Here is a 16814-nt window from a genome sequence, read left to right on the forward strand (position 1 = left end):
GCCTTATAACCAAGACCCCGAAATGTCAAACGCATTAGATGTGGCCGAAAATTGTACCTATCCCATATGGTCAGGTTTCTGCGCAACATTTCCGTCGGTTTTAAACGCGTTCGTTTGACGTAGGCCTAAACCTTCTTCTTTGGAAATTTAAACCCTTTTTCCGATTTCTAAAACATCAGTTATAAAGTCGTCTCGGCGTAAAACTACACAGGCTTGCAGTTTTGCAATGACTGAAGTTCACTTAAGTCAATGTTGTGAAATAAAATTAATTTTGTAATTTAAACAGGAATGTTTGATTTGACTAATAAACCCTACTTTAAAAAAATTTTGCACGACATGTTTCTTTGTATTTGGCAAACGCAAAATCATTTTTTATGTTTTGTATGTTTTTCAGTCCTTTGGACTTGGGTTACTGCAAATATTATGTAGACCAGTGCTTCTCAACCTGTTTTCGCGGCGACCCAAATATTAAGCGAATAGGTATGAGGACTAAGCTTTGGCGACCCAATTGTTTTTCTTGTAAGCGAAATAAAAACTAGCTTCTTGTAAGAGAACAAACCATAGATATTAACATAAATAATTTCGAATTTTAATAATTATTATATGACATTATTTGTATTGCTTTCCTTAATTTTTTGGGTCGCAACCCATAGGTTGAGAAGCACTGCCTTAGACCTTATACCTGACCTGGAATTTTCGCAAAAAGTTTTAAACAGTTTACTTTCACTACTAAGTACTATTTACTGCACGAAAAATTAGCATTCAATGTGCGGTCACTGTGCTCTTACGGCCACTGACACCGATAGCCCTTTTCAAAAGGCGCAGTGGAAGGCTGTGTCGTCACAGCAACGCAATCTGATAACAAGAAAAGCTGATCGTGTGTGATTTACGGCCGGTCACTTTAACACTAAACTTATATAAGCAAGCGTACAAGGAGAAAAGTACACCGGCTCATGGCTTGCGAAAGGTCGTTACCCCGCATTCGTAAGCGGTTATGTATATTTTGTTTTACCACACAATATTGGATTCAAAAAGCGTAATAATTTCTTGGCTGAATCAGGCCATGCGGTCTACAAACGTGACATTTTTTAACGTAAAAAAATACATTCCTATTATTGGTTATTCGGGCTTATACACATGTTTCCAAAATAGGATGACTGTCCGAACATCTTAAGTGTTTGTTGAATAATATTAACAATGTAAATTAAGTTAAGACGTAATACAGACATGCTTATTTAATTTACTGCACAAAAACTTGGCATTTTTAATGCTAAGTAATTCTCAGAGGACAAAATACAACACATTGCCGTTGGGAAGTGTAGAATCATGTGGTCCGTGGCTTTTTCAATATAAAAGTTTTGGGTGTTGTCGCCTATCGTGCGATAATATGTTTGTACAGAGAGAGCAACGACCCCGTGTGAAGGTGCATTAAGGCAGCAGGGTAAGAAATTCAGGGAACTTTCACCTACTTACTCTAAAAGTGGTTAAAGTTCGTTTCGAGTAACTTTGTTAAAACGTGATTGCCACGCCTGACACTTTCTGTGAACTCCACCACGTCACGCTCCACCAAATACGGAGCCGGTAAACCGATGGTAGAAGGCAATCGACGATCACACCACCTGACATGCCAGCCCGAAAAGCCTTAAATACTGTCGCGATTAGTCAGATTACGTTAGTTTCTCGTCGGGCCCAAGGCAGGCATGACTAATTACAGTGACCTCCCTGTGTTGGTTTGTATCGGGAGATGAGGCCTTCTACTGCCACAAACAGCAGCTTTAAGCGCTTTGTGTTGCCTGCGATTGGCGTGAAAAGCAGGATCGTTTGTAAGGTACCACAGCTGAATCCTAGTTTGTAGGATTTCGGTATAATGCTTTGCGATGGTGAATTTACGTCACATCGATCTGGGTTTCACAGCAAAGGGCATTGCGCTCAGCGGTTTCCCACAAGGCTGGTCATACGAAAACTAAATACATTATTCTTTCTTAACGTCTTGTTTGACGTATGATTCAAAGTTTTTATATAGATAATACATGGCACTTAGTGACATGCACGCTCGCATTTACTCTTTTGCAACTGTTTTTACTTTTTCTTTTAAAGGATAAATCGTTAGTTATTTGGTTTTGAACTGTTGACGCACCGACACACACACAAAAGGATGGCCAACCTCGCAGGAACATGGGAACTAGACAACCAGGAAGGCTACGACGCCTTCCTGAAGGCAGTAGGTATAAAACTCCCTCGAATGTTTGTACTTCGAACGTTAACCCTTGTATGAACGTTTTGTTTAAAAGGAAAATATATTTCACCAATTGAATAAGGAACTGATGATGCCACTTGGCGAAATATATTTTCCTTTTAAACAAAACGTCTGATCCTGTTTTTACTCATGTATTTAACTGTGAGTTTTACTTGTTAATATACGCGTCAGCGGAGCAGTGATCGACTGGCTAAAACCTGCCGCCGATGGTTTTGGAATCTATAACGATACACCCCCTTGTATAAACAACAGCCTTGAGATAAGATTTACAAAAAAACATGACTAAAATCGAACAAATTAAGTGTCAAACGTAAAACTAGAAATGTATACTATATGATGATACCACCAGCAGGGCAGCCGCGCCCAACGTATAAGGCTCATTTTAGAGGCCCATTATTAAATGTAAATTAAACAAAAGTCTCGATTGTCAATGTTTTGATGTGGTGTCGGGCCTTCGACGCGTTAAATAAATAAATTATTTAAATATCTTTAACAATTTTTTTTTAAATATTTATAGGAAATGTTTGCAGAATATTCTTTAAATTTGTGTCGGATTGATTTTTTTCCCATCTCAAACATCACACCTTTGTAGCCTACTCTAAATTTGAATTTAGAATTTCCACCCTTGGAAAATTCTGTTTAGTTGCATTTCACACTTGCCAGAGAACTTATAACACACCTGGCAACAAACTGTAGGCAATTTCTAGCGAGGGCGGCAAATTTGTACTGCTGCACACCCTTCTACGAACGAATTTGAAAACATATTTAAATTTCGTTGGATCATGATAATCGCAGTTACTAAGCAGCTGGTAAAATATACGAGTTGGATAGAGTAAATCGCAAGAGTATGGCTTGTGCAGCTACTGGTGTAATAGATGTTTTATTGGTACGTGTTGTCGGTAACAACCCGTTTTTTCTAAGTCATAGGTTATGTTTTAAATATTAATAGGTCAAAACTAAAAGAAATGACAAGCAAAGCGTGTTGATTTAGGTTACAGCCTAACTTCGGGTAATTTTTTTAAAGCAATTGCACCCGGGATCCGAGAATGTAAAAGAACCCAATGGATTTTGGGTCGTGACCTGAAATGTTTCACCGAAGAGCCAACAGTGGCAGCAACATACCCACCGCCGGTCCACCGCCCTACAGAATAATGTTTTTTAGCCGGCAGACGCGCACTGGCCCAATATTTGCCCTTCCTTATCGTACGTTGGAAAGAACACGGAAAAGAAAAGGCTTGTTTGTGTTGTGAGATATGGCGTCCAAAGTGTTGTTTGATAAAGGTCGGTGGATAAGTGGCACACCAGGGCGAATGCGAGGTGTACTCAGCTCCAAGCACTTTCGCTTTAACAAAAAAAATGGAGTATATTAGCTGCATTTCTGTCGTCCGCATATTCTTCGCGGTGTGTGTGCATAACATTCGTTTAAATATTTTAAAATTATAGCAAAATATATAAAAAAGAAACATTTGTAAAAAAAATTTGCCGTTGTTTCAATAACGTTACAATGCGACCTAAAATGAGCGTTTCAGACCACGATTTTTACGGAAATCATCTTTTCCGATAGCAGGTATAGAGCAAATTCTATAAGCAGATTGTGCATTTTAAAAACGTCCCGCTCCGTGAGGACTACTTTAAAGTAAAAGGAGAGCGTGGAATTTTCCATTACGTAATCGTATGGTGAATATACAGCCGCGCGCGTGCAAATAAAGGTCCCGCAGCGCTTCCGCACTACGCTATATGCCCTCCGCTGGTTTACTCTGGTTCCAAATCATCTCAGTTAAACCAACAGAGCCACGCCCAAGCAAGGGTACCTTTTTTCCTCGCCAGTTGTGTAGTTACACGGCCTATACTTGGAAGACCTAAAGGACGTTGAACCCCTTACCACAACGAAAGTTTGTCATCTGTGTTCGCTATCACGGGTTGTCGTCCTTTGGATTGCCGATAACTGAAAAGGCGCACGTGTCATCTGTTAGTCAGAGGTCAACCAAGGTTGTTTAACTGGCAAAACGCATGACGCGCAACCTCCGCGAACTCCGGTTACGATAACGACACGTTTATTGCTCGTTACTGGAGCGTTGTAGCCGGCAATAAACGCCTCTTTAATATTCGTTCCGGCTTTTGAATTTTTTTCCCGCGCGGCTATAGGAATTTGACTGTTAAAATTACGAGCAAATCAGCGAACGTTATGTGAGTATTAGGAAAAGGTTTTTCAGGTCATCACATTTTTACTCGGGTCGAAATCATAGGATTAAGGATGGCGAGTAGGCCACACTCTTGGTGAAGTGCTACGTCTATGATAACTGTCTCACTTTTGATATGCCAATGTGGAAAATAATGATAACACAACCCTCAACTGAGTTGTTCTTTTAAACGGCTGCCATTTTTTCCCTTTCAGGCATGGGTTCGGTTAAGCGCGCCATGGCGGTGAAGTTAGGAGGCAGCCTGACCATCTCGTTCAACGGCGACGTGACCCGCATGAAGGTAAAGTCGGTGAACGGCCCCAAGACCAAAGAACGCGACATGCCCATCGGCCAGGAATTCGACGATGAAGGACCAGACGGTGGCGCTGCAAAGGTAACTCTAGCAAACGCCCTTTAAAGAATCCATTGGCTTTTTTATGCTTGTTATTTCACTTATCACAGACTGAAGGCGAATACGTGGAATAGTTTTGCTGGTCCAAAAAAGCTTAACAAAACCTTGATGTGACTTTTTTAAATAAAGAGATTAATTGAAACACTCTTTTGCGCATCTCTTTTAATGTGACTTTGTTGGGCATTTAATGACTTGAACTCGGATTGGGACTTGCTTGTTATGTATCTGACTTGGCCTTGTGTTATTTTACAAATGACTTACCTTTGACTTAGTGTAAGTCATTTTAAATTAACTTGCTTGCAAATCTGCTTAACACTAACCCCTGGCAGTTCAAATTACTTTAAACAAAGGCTGCGGAGTCGGTTAAAAACAACCCCATTCAAGCTTCGACCACAAAACAAGAAACCTATTTCGAATCCTTAGTCCAAAATCCTACTCCAAATGTGTGTTAAAGTCCCTAATCCGGCTCCGCCATTGCAGCCTGTATTTCATAACCAAAATAAGGTGATATACATCAGCAATTCACTCATAGGGATATCATCGAATTTATTCACGCACAACACAGAGTTGTAAAATATCCACCATATGCTATTCCACCCTTACTATTTACAGTTTAAATCCATATCACTTTCGTAAATTGGCAAAGCGCATGTGCTCGTCGTAATATGCGGTGGCTATAACGTTTACCAGGCTTTTTTATTTTTATTTACTATAAAAAACGATATCGCTCACAACCGATCGTGAGAATACTAATGAGATTTCCTATCCTGTTGTTAACTGGATGATAACCTAACTTCACTCTTTCGCAGGGATCCTGGACAAAAGAAAGCGATAACAAAATGACCTCGTCCTTTAAAACACCCAAGGGCAAGACTTTTAAAATGGACAGGGAGATAGAAGGCGACGGACGCCTGTGCCAGGTTAGTGGTATCACTTGGAAAGGGAAACAAATGGGGACTCCATAAGGCGATACAAATTGTTTTTTCGAACGCAACAATTTGTTTGCACCACAAGTCAAGATGTTGGTATGCGTCAAATCCACGTGTGAAAGAATTAACTATTGCAGTATCTTGTAACGTCACATTGTAAGAGACATTTGTGTTTTTTCTTAATAATTTTTTTCATGCCCCTTCATTCCATAATTACCAATCAAAGATTGGTGCTATTACAACATTGTGCTTCCTTTTATTTATTTGCCTTATACCATTATCAGATTTCGATTAAGTTCGAGTTTTTTTTATGTTTAGAAAATGGACTTCGACGGAACAGTATCCAAGCGATATTACAAGAAGAAGTAAAGGTCCGTTTTCGCTCTGAGCAAAACGTAATAATTAGTTGTAAGGCTTCAATCAGTTTTTGTTTTCGTATATTTTCGGGTCTAGCTTAATAAATTAAAATGGTACTCAATTTTAATCGTTCATACTACGCACTTGTTGTCAAGTTAAAATATTTACTTTTCGGAAACTTTCTTATTAAAATCCGTTTCTTTTCTGTGGTATTTACTACCGTACTGTTTTTTTTCTCAAAACTTTGGAATGTGTAATAGTGCTTTGCGCCCTACGCCGAGAAAATTATAAACGAGTTGAAATGAACAACGATTGAAATTCAGAATATCATATGAGGCAGTAGTTTTAAAGTTATGCTCCTATAAGTATCGCTTCAAGGTAGGTAAACTTCGAGGTGCCACACATGTAATGACCAAGTCAATGAAGTTAAGTAACCGTTTTATTATGACTTGACTTGTCTTAAGTCATTGAGGCCAACGACTTGAAAATGAAAAGAAATGTTTTAATTTACATTTTTTTATGAAATTATACTGTTTATCTTACGTTTTTGCAAGTAAAACGATTAGATAGCTTCACGTTGTTTTGTGTGAATTTAGTTGTGCTATCGATCAAAATCAGGCGAGTTTACCAATTTTATTAGTGTATCGTTTTATTTCTAAATCAGTCATTTCACTTAGGGTTGACTTGCTTTAAAAATGACTTGATTTTTTTTACAACACTGATGCCACATCCTATCAATTAAGAATTTTAATTAAATTAACTGACAGCAAAGAACATATTTTATTTTAATTCGAAGTAATTAGTGACTTCAGCTTTACCAGCTGGTGATTGGGGGACAAGATTTTCTGTGCTTACCGCACCGAAGGTTCTTCTATTAGGGGTAGGCCCACGCCTTTCACAAGTTTAGCAATTCTGGTGATAAGATCACCAAATAAGGCAAGCACAGCAATAGAGATACCACATTCCCTGCAAAAGTTGTACGGGTCTATCATCCTCTTGTTGGAAATCACTTTGCTCGAAGGTGGAACTAATCTAGTGATGTTTGTTGGCGGCGGTTTGACTACATAAACCTAGTGAGCAACAAGAACATATGCAGCCATGCAGAGCCAGTGCCTACTCAGTTCAATTGTGTGTAATACAAAAAAGAAATCCGAGGTGTAGTTTCGTCCCAATAGCGTTCAATTTTAATGTGTGTGCAATACCAAAATTTAAGCGTCGTGGTTGCAGGGCTATTTAGAAAGAAGCACACGTTGGTTGTAATAAGTACAGAGGACTGCTTCGGTTAACTTTTATTTAAAACAAGCGTATTCGGATTAAAGTGCTAGACCAGGGGTCGGCAACCTTTTTTGCACTACGGACCGGTTTAAAACTGAAATTTTATTGCTGACCGGCCTTGAAAAAACAAATGTTTAGTAAAGGAAATTTATTACAACTTCTTTCAATGCGAACTTTAAGCTTGTTTTGCCGCAAAGAGATGCTCCCATCTAGGAACTATTAAACTATAAATCATCTCATTATAGGACATACATTGTTTGCGTGAATTTATCTTATTGCACTTTAGGGTGAGCACGCTTGAACATAAAAAACATGATATTTTCGTCCATTTTTTTAACAAACTCCTCGCGGACCGACGATTGCCGACCACTGTGCTAAACAACAAACTACCAGTGGCACCTCTTTGCCCGAATACGGAAGAGAAATCCTTTTTGAAAGTGTTTTGTAGTAAAATACGAATATTAAATTCATTATTTCAATCTTAGTGTTGTAAAATGTCCTTCTGTACAATAAAAAACGTCTGTAGAGAGCGAGCATCTGTATTTGTTGTGTGCGCATTTGAAAAGTCTGTATAAAATCGTTGTGACTATTTCCTTTTCCTGTTTGCATCCTACCTACCGAGGTCGTTCACTGACCAACTAATCCCTAATGTAACATTCGCTTTTTCTTGACGTCAGTTTTATTCAAAACTAAATCAAATGCACGCCTCAGGCCTACTGGCGAGACATGTTTTTACTGCGCTGTAAAAGCGGAGTCATGCTGAATTTTTTAAATGTACAATAAATATATAAGCGACCTGACAGTATGCCATTCGAAATGCAATGGCGGTTTGTTTAAGTTTTCAAATAGTGAAGTACATATAGCACTATGTTCATCTTTCCCTGTCGAAATATAGGCCTACAAGTTCTACTTAGACCTAAGTCGTTGTTTTGGTGGATAGCAACGCGTAATACAACATTATAACTAAGCAACAATAGTTTAATATTGCAATATTATTACGACATCGAAATAAACAAACAACCAACAGTATTGCGTCTATTTACTTTAACAACTAACATAGACGGGATAACGAGTTTTTTTTTATCAAAAATTACATACTATAATTATAATATAATATTATTCTTTGTGGAAACGCGAAAATTCCAGATAGGTCCACCTAATACAGTTTATTTATTTTAATAAATAGAAGGCGCTAAATTTGTATACCAAATAGTCGCGTTGCGATTTTTTAAGGATTTACATTTTTTTAAATTCAGAGGCTACACCATGTACCTCTCTCGAATATAACCTCCAATCTATTTCACCTTAATCTTTTTTTTAATACGTTGCATCCTTGTACGTAAAATTATTCCCTTGCACGAATAAAACGTTTAGTGTCAACCAGTATATCACATATTCAGGAGGCGTGCTTTTGTTTCAACGCACCTTGTCTGTGCACAGTAAATAAGTGAAATAACATGTACACACTTTTAGTTAGCGCCCGAACTTACGACATAAACTATCAGCCTATCACCAAAAAGCAAACATACAATAGGTCAAAAACATGTACACAATAATAGACCCGTACTCGTCCCGAAACTAGGGTGGTGTCGGTCACCATCTGAAACAAACTAATTTCAGCAGTTTAACCATGGTTAAAGGTAAAACCTTGCAGTACAAAACGAACACTTGAAGGTAACCTAACTATAAGCATTCTAACGCGCGAGTTGGCTTAATAACCAATCCGGAACACCTTGTATTGACAGTTTTCAATTCAAACGTTTTTAAACATAGTGATGACGGTATTTGGTGCTGGATCGGTCTGTGGTACTTTTTAACGAAATGTTTGGTAATGGCGGACTCCACAAACTTGTGAATAATAAAATATATTGTAAATAACAACCATGCAAAAATTAATTACTTGTCTCCAATATATTTAAAAGTTCTTGCCAACCCTCCGCCTGATAATCAGAAATAAAACGAACAATATTTGCTCAAGCAGCGCAAAATAAGCTTTTTAGGTAGTTCAAATGGCAAAAAAATATGAGCAATAGCCTCGTGCCTTATTTGCAAAATAGGTCGCGGATCTGGTACGCGGGTCGCAGGTTGACCTACCCTGTACTAAAGCATGGTATTTAAATATCTTTCTCGGTGATTCCGTGCGCCTGCAGTTCGTAAATGACGTTGGCGAAAAATGTGGAATCCGGATATCCGTGCGTGCCGCCTTCCGTGCTCGTCTTGTGCCGGATTCCGGCCCAAGTAACTGCGTTATTCTGGCCGCTGGTCAGAGACCGGCCGACAGTGAAAATGAAGCCCCGGCGCCAGGCCACTTTCAACATGCAAAGTACCTACGAACAAAAACAGTTCTTTTTAACCTGTTAAAGAACCGTTCGCACTTTGATATTTCGGAAAATTTTTATCCGCACAAAACAAGCACAGTAAGTTTGCAACATTTAGTTTTCCCTATTTGTAAAATAACAACGCAAGGGTTTGTGTATTAAAACTGTGAACCTTGGCCGATATAAATAGCTAGCTTAGGCTGCAATAAACCACAGATAGACTATATTATCATACCTGTTAACGCATAAGTTGGCGCACCGCAGCTTATTTGATTACTTTATTACACAAAATGACAAGCAATAATATGCACCACTTTCATCCGCATTTCAGTTGTTTCATCCGCACAAGGGCGTACCATCCAACGGGTTAAAAAGCACTTCATCAGACGATATTAAACTATGCATGGGGACCCAAAAAACTTTGGCTGCCGAACGAAAGCGTTCTTATTTATTTGTTTTTTTCGAAATTCACGTGGTTCTTTTGACACCAGGGATATGATAAGCCTATTGGTATTTGCCCCAACCTTGTAAACAAATAAAACTGTGCACAAAAATACTTTTTGAAAGACTCATGTATTTTGCTATATTTTAACAAAAGTATTAGTCGAGGTGAGAATGGAAATTCGTTTCACTTAATCGCCATCGTCATTCCAACAACTACTTGCAATGTGGTGGCACGTATTCAAAACGTTCTCAAATTTGTCTATTTTTTATTCTACAAACGTACACATTAAATTAAATTGTAATACCCACATTTTGTCCTTCTGCATTGTTTGGCAAATATGCCACCCTTGGAAATCCAACAGCATGGTATGGTTGGCCCGGGTTGGGGTGTTCTTTTCCTTGGATTCCAGACTTTATGCTATAGGTAATTTCAATCGTGTTGCAGGAATATCCTGATCATAAAAAAATATGTTGATCTACCCTATCGTTAATAGCCTAACAATTTTCTTATATTTTGGTTTAGTTTAATAACCTGGTAAGCAAAGTTCAATTTTTCTGTCAGACATTTGGCCAGGTGGTTGATTTCCAATTTTAGGGCAATCCGTGTCTGGAACATCCTGTACTGCACATGCAAAATCTTTAAAACAGCTTGGAACATTTGTGCTTTCACTACTCTTCATTGTTACCCTTGATGTACTGGGATTATCATCAGTCACCTTAACAAAAAAAACACCAAAATTTCAAAACATTACATTTTGCCTTTTTCCAGAAAACTGTTAAATATAAAATTGTGAAGGAATGCATTGTTTTCTGGGAAGGGGGTAACTTTTCGGTTAGTCATAGCCCTTGACATAAATTTCCATTAATAAAACATACAATTAATTTTTACTTAAATATGTATAAATTTGTAAAATAAATAAACAATGTCACTAAAAAGAACTTTTTGACTTCAAAAAATGTAAAAATAAAAATAAACTTTGGTACACTATGCACGGATCTGGAATGCAGCTTGATAAAGAATTGCAAAGCCAAAAAGGTAAAGTAGATCAACATTATCTTGTTAAGATACAAGCTTGTATCATCTAAAGTTAATGTGAAAAAAAACTAATGCTTAAACTTAAAATTGCTAAGCAAAGATTTAACACTAAATCTTATTTTCATGCTTACTGCCAGGTTTGAATGTTTCTTAGGTGCTTTAGTAAGTTGTTTATCCAATTCATTATGTTCTTTATTTTCCACTGATAGTTTTTCTAAAACAATATATTTAAAAAAATTACTTTAATATATATAAAAATGTAAAAAAGGCAGCACACATCATTATAAAAATTGTGCAGTCAGCTTTAAACATTACATATAGTACTACTAATAGTATCAATGCAATTATCTAACCAATTTAACCATGCAGAACTATTTTATAAGTTCTATTAAAGATATTTCATGTGTATTTAATTGAGAAAAAATTTAAGGCATACCTTGGCGTGCAATTTTATCCTTTGTGATAAGATTTCTCATAGCGTCCAGAACAGCAAGACAACAAATGTTGCTCTCTCGAACAAGATTCTTAAAATATAGATATATGCTTAATAAGGGAGCCAGTATGGCAGAATGCTGGCGACTTGGCGACTATGTCGGCCGAAGAATCAGCCAGAAAACCGAAGAAATTGGTGCAAAAAAAATTTAAGTAAAAAAAATAAATTTGAAAAAAAAAAATTTTTGTTATTTTGAAAAATTTTTTTTTTTAGGTTTTTTCCAACAGCCAATTTACAAAATAACTTGTAGTTGTTTCCACACATATCCAATCACATCTATGTTGAACAGCGGAAATATGTAATACCATAGATACACACTACAATTGGCAGAAATTAATTTTGTTGTGCCATTTTGAATAAAAGTTCGGTAATGTGAAGCACATTGTTTAGTGAGAAGACGCCAGTGTAAGGCATATAGATTGGTTATTACTTTAAAAAAGCACACAATTTTGATCAAAGAGTTGTTATGTGTTTGCAGTTTTACTTTGATTGGCAAGTACTTATTGATTTGAATTCCCCATTCCTGTTAAATGTACAGGTGGATAACATTCGCATCAGCATAATATAAGGATGTACCAGGCTATGCTTCTCCACCTAAGGCCTTAAGTATATTTTTAGTTGTTTAATTACGCAAATGCAAAAAATGTTCACGCTTCGCGCGAACTTTAGCCTGGTTTTGCTAGGTTTCTGTGTCTTTTGTTTTCAACAAATCTAGCCCAAAGGTGTTGCACTGTGACTGTGAAAATTTCTATTAAATTTTATTATAAATATAATTATTTCGAGCAATAGAAATTGGAAATTTATCCAAAGAATATTTTTCGTGCTTTTCAATCTGGTTTTGAGCAGCAAGTTTGCCTGAAAACAGATATCTATGTAACACTTTTAAAACAAGAAAAGCAGACATGTACGCAAGATTCTGCCAGCCTGGAGGGAGCTTTTATAAAGCTTGTTTGCAAAATGTGTACTGACCTCTGTTACAACAGTAGAGTCCAAGAAATTGCTTGAGAAAGTTGAAAGGTCCAGTTGAGAGAAAAACTTTATAAACCACTGCTTCCGGCTTGTAAGTTTGAAGTTAACCCAGCGGATGATGCCAGTAAAAAGACTTTCTCCTTGTGCCTAGAAGTAAGTTTCAAGTTTAATGATTTTATGATAGTATTTCAAAATAAAATTGACAATAAAAATTAGAAAATACTTTGCATATTGAATACCAAAAGTACTAGGTATTGTCAAGGCTAAATACAGTATTTACAGCTATCCAATAAATAGACAACCTTGACTTTGCCTTGATTACTTAATGTAGTCAAAGTTTCAACTTCCAAGTTCACAAAGTCTTCCTGCTGGATAATTATTGCCAAATTTTCAGCAATCATTTGAGTCGTCATATTAATCAATTTTGACAGATTATAATGCTGGGCATAAGCAAAGAGTTTTATGCAGTTATCAACATCCACCATTTTCAAGATGAACTCTGCGCATTCTAATTTCAGAGCTGAATTGGAAATAAACAGAATCTTGTAAACTTGTTATTTGGCAAGATCAAGATAAAACATTGCTATTATTTAAGTGACTCATGTAAGTTTGAAATATTAAAGCAAAAGCACATAAAGGAAATTTTTTACTTCAAAAATGTTTGTTGAACAATATTGGACTAAACATTTTATATCCTAATATTACATTCAGTCTGTGTGTATTCTGCTACTTCCAATAAATCCATAGCATTCTCAGTTGAAACATTAGCAACATCTGTGTAAATGTAATCCAAAATCATTTTCAGTTTTTCATCTGACAAATTAACCTTGATTACTTCAGCATACTTTTCTTTCATCTAGTAAAACAGTATATCTTAAAATGCAGGTTGAAAACTTGTAGTTCAATAATTCACACTTATTAAAATGAGAAAGAACAATATAGAGAACTATTAGAGAAACTACAACATAGAGAACTATTGGCTTGAACATTGATTTTTTTGCGTTATTATATTGGGGCTTTGTAATTAGGGAACATGTTTCATGTTTTTATGATACATGGGTTTTGTAGACCTTGTTAGTGGTCAAATCGTTATTATAGACAAAACAAATTCTCTCACTTTACATGACCAGTATTATGTGTTGTATCACTTGTTTCACTATTGTAATGTTTTTGTTAGCTTATATGGCACATAGGGCAGCTAAAAGATTTTATTGACTTAACCACCTTTCAAAACACAACACACTATCAAAATTCAGCACAAAAATGTTAAATACCTCAGTTCTCTATAGGTTATCAAAGTATGGAGATCTGAGCCCAAGCACAACTCTGTGAACCGAAAACTCCTTTGTTTCAGCTTTGAGTTTTGCATCGCAAAATTTCTTTTCAGACTTACGATCACTGAAAAATAGGCATTGTCAAAAGAAATAGTGAAACAAATTGGAGAAAAAAAGAAAGCTACATACAATGATTTAACATTTGTATGTAATATTTTGTCCGCAAAATCTATTAAATAATATTAAGGAAAAACTTACTTATTAAGCAATTCCAACATTGTTAGCTTTCTTATCAAGACATCAGTTGAGTTGTTTTCAATAGTGCTTGTTGCCATGATGCTTGTTATTTGTTAAAAAAATCTGTTTTACCAGGGTTTGTGATGACAAAAATCCTAATGTCTTATTTGTTTATTTTAATGCAATAGGAAAAAACTTAAATATTTACAAATAGGATATCACTAAATTTATTACTTTATACACTCTGGCAACAGTGTAAAAATTTGTTACTTTATACACTATGACAGCAGTGTAAAAATTTGTTACTTAAAACACTAACTGTACAGTCAATGTATATCAAACTTTTGGATGCTAACTATCCTGCAAAATGCATATTTAAACAACACAGCAAAGATACTAAAGGCCATCGTAGACTAATCAAATTGTCAATTCATGATGCCAGCAAGGCAGTGTGGAAAAACAACTAGTATATATGTGGTGAGTTTCAAACTCCTGACCTTCAGCCATACACTGACTGTCGTTCTACCAACTGAGCTACACAGGCTCAAAGGCAAGCAAGTAGAGAAACAACTAGGACGCCAATGCTTGTTACATTCTGTTGGTACAAGCAACCCCTTACATCGAAGGGGATCTACAGTACCATATGATTCATTAAAAGACACACACACATATGTGTTTATCAACATCTGTGATCTAGACCAATGATCCTCAACCGCGTCTCTCAACTATACATTTTGCGACTCTCAATATCGAAGTGAAAAATTAGTTAGTACTCAGTAGTAGCAGAATTGCAACAAAGGAAGTAAGAGAAATCAAGAATTAATGAATTGTATCAGCAAAGATGCCGAGTACGAAGAACTAATGTTACCGGGTTACTTCCGTCCTGCTGTTTAAAATAATTGTGTTTTTTTGGTTTTGTTCACCCCTAGCATATCTCCAGATTTTATTCACCCTTGTCTCATGAAATGATAACACTATCTCGTCGATATATACTGGAACAGGTTGAACACCCGGAATATCCGCCCTGCTTGCAAGCTAGTATCCATTTCTGATGGTTCACCCTAGGGTAAACCATTCACCTGATTAAGAAACACTGAGCTATGGCAATAAGAAATAGCTATTTTAACAGTGTCAACTAGTTAACACAGCCTAAGCTAGCGTAATGTATAATTGTGGTTTTCTCTGCTTTCTTAATGTTTTTTAATTACATGCCTACTGTTGTTTTTTATGCGGCTCCTTGCAAACTTTAGGTTGAAAATGCGCTCTGGCACTAAAAAGGTTGAAAATCACTCATCTAGACCCTCTGAAGTTGCTTTTTAATCAATGCTTGTGGTTTTCCTATCGCTTCAGATGAGATACATTACAGTTGTTAATAAACACATATGTGTGTTTATCTTTAACTGAGCAAAGACCCTTTTATACAAAATTACAATCAATCCAAAAAACATGATATTTCAAACATAAAAGTACTGTAGCATGTCAAATAACTTAAACTGTTTTTTAATTAAATTTAAGACAAGTTTCATAAAAAAAATACCACACAACTCCTGAGATAATCCTGATCCCGGAATAAGGAATCCACCGATTTACGCCAAAATGTTAGGTGCGCAGCGTTACATGTTCTGCTGTGCTGCTGTGCAATCAGGGCTTTATGTACACTATAACTGTTTTAAGGTAATTGGGTAGAAATATTTAGAGGTGCAATTTTCACAATTGGGTGTGCACTAGGGTTTCTCTTTATCCCAGATTTTTTCACAACCGGAAACGGGATTAAAAAATGAAAATTTGCCGGAGATCCCGGGATTTGCGGCAAAAAAATTATACCTAATTACGTCATCATAAGGTTTAAAACTAATTTCTATTAGCTCCAAACATATAATAACGCTCATTTATGTTCTGCAGTATTGCTTCTGCAATCTTACAAGACCTGCTCGTATAAAAGCTGCACCCTAAGGCAACGACTTTAATAGGTTTGGTAATATTTTTTTTTATATCAGTGAAAAATGACTAGTTTTTTCTAAGTTTTGGTATGTTGCCGAATAACCGGGATTATAAAAATATTTCCGGGATTCGGAATTGTTAGTTCGCGGGAAATCCCGGGAAGTTCCTGTCGAAACATTACCGGAGAGGAACCCTAGTGCAACCAATAAATCGCGGTGTGGCAAACTCGAAGTAACCAATTCTGTAAACTAAATTGCAATGATGGTTTGCTCTGCAACTAAAATTGTTTGTTCAAATTGTGTTAGTATGCACATTTGTAAATATTACATGGATTTGTCAATCAATTACAAATTTATTTGAATGATAAAACAAATCATCCTGTTTTAAACGAATTGTATTTATCTTACTTAAGAATTTAAAACAACTTGCATTCTTGCGTTTGTTGTTATTGTTGGTGCGCTAAATCTTTAATCAACCGTGACCATTAGCAACTGTCCATGCGCAACCAAAAACGAATTAGTTAATTTTTTAATTATAATTCCTGTATACGTTTGGTTCACACTAAACGCGTTCTGCTTTTGGCGTTAGCGACTAGCGTTGTCTAGTTCATACATAACGCGTCGCCAACGTTAACGGCAAATTTTCTCGCTTCTAACCGAAAGCGACAAAGTTTAAATATTTCAACTTTCCGC

At 36.4% G+C, this 16814-nt stretch overlaps 2 protein-coding genes across 2 annotated transcripts; one reads left to right on the plus strand and one right to left on the minus strand.

Annotated features, from left to right (window-relative positions):
• Positions 1-2094: 2094 nt before the first annotated feature.
• On the plus strand, positions 2095-6431 carry LOC146137789 (fatty acid-binding protein type 3-like). Its single transcript, XM_083394253.1, has 4 exons — positions 2095-2225; positions 4653-4831; positions 5659-5769; positions 6097-6431. The coding sequence occupies exons 1-4, from the start codon at positions 2156-2158 to the stop codon at positions 6145-6147; spliced, it is 411 nt and encodes a 136-aa protein (XP_083250379.1). The 5' UTR covers positions 2095-2155; the 3' UTR covers positions 6148-6431.
• A 1942-nt stretch (positions 6432-8373) lies between these two features.
• On the minus strand, positions 8374-14495 carry LOC146137790 (uncharacterized). The gene is made up of 10 exons (XM_083393847.1): positions 14203-14495; positions 13945-14068; positions 13376-13526; positions 12973-13190; positions 12671-12817; positions 11645-11732; positions 11340-11422; positions 10705-10888; positions 10482-10624; positions 8374-9737 (listed from the first exon to the last, which is right to left on the minus strand). The coding sequence occupies exons 3-10, from the start codon at positions 13524-13526 to the stop codon at positions 9525-9527; spliced, it is 1227 nt and encodes a 408-aa protein (XP_083249973.1). The 5' UTR covers positions 13945-14068; positions 14203-14495; the 3' UTR covers positions 8374-9524.
• Between the last annotated feature and the right edge of the window lie 2319 nt (positions 14496-16814).

This window comes from Ascidiella aspersa, chromosome 7 (assembly GCF_963924565.1).
Source record: "Ascidiella aspersa chromosome 7, kaAscAspe10.2, whole genome shotgun sequence".
In the NCBI taxonomy this organism is placed as follows: Eukaryota; Metazoa; Chordata; class Ascidiacea; order Phlebobranchia; family Ascidiidae; genus Ascidiella; species Ascidiella aspersa.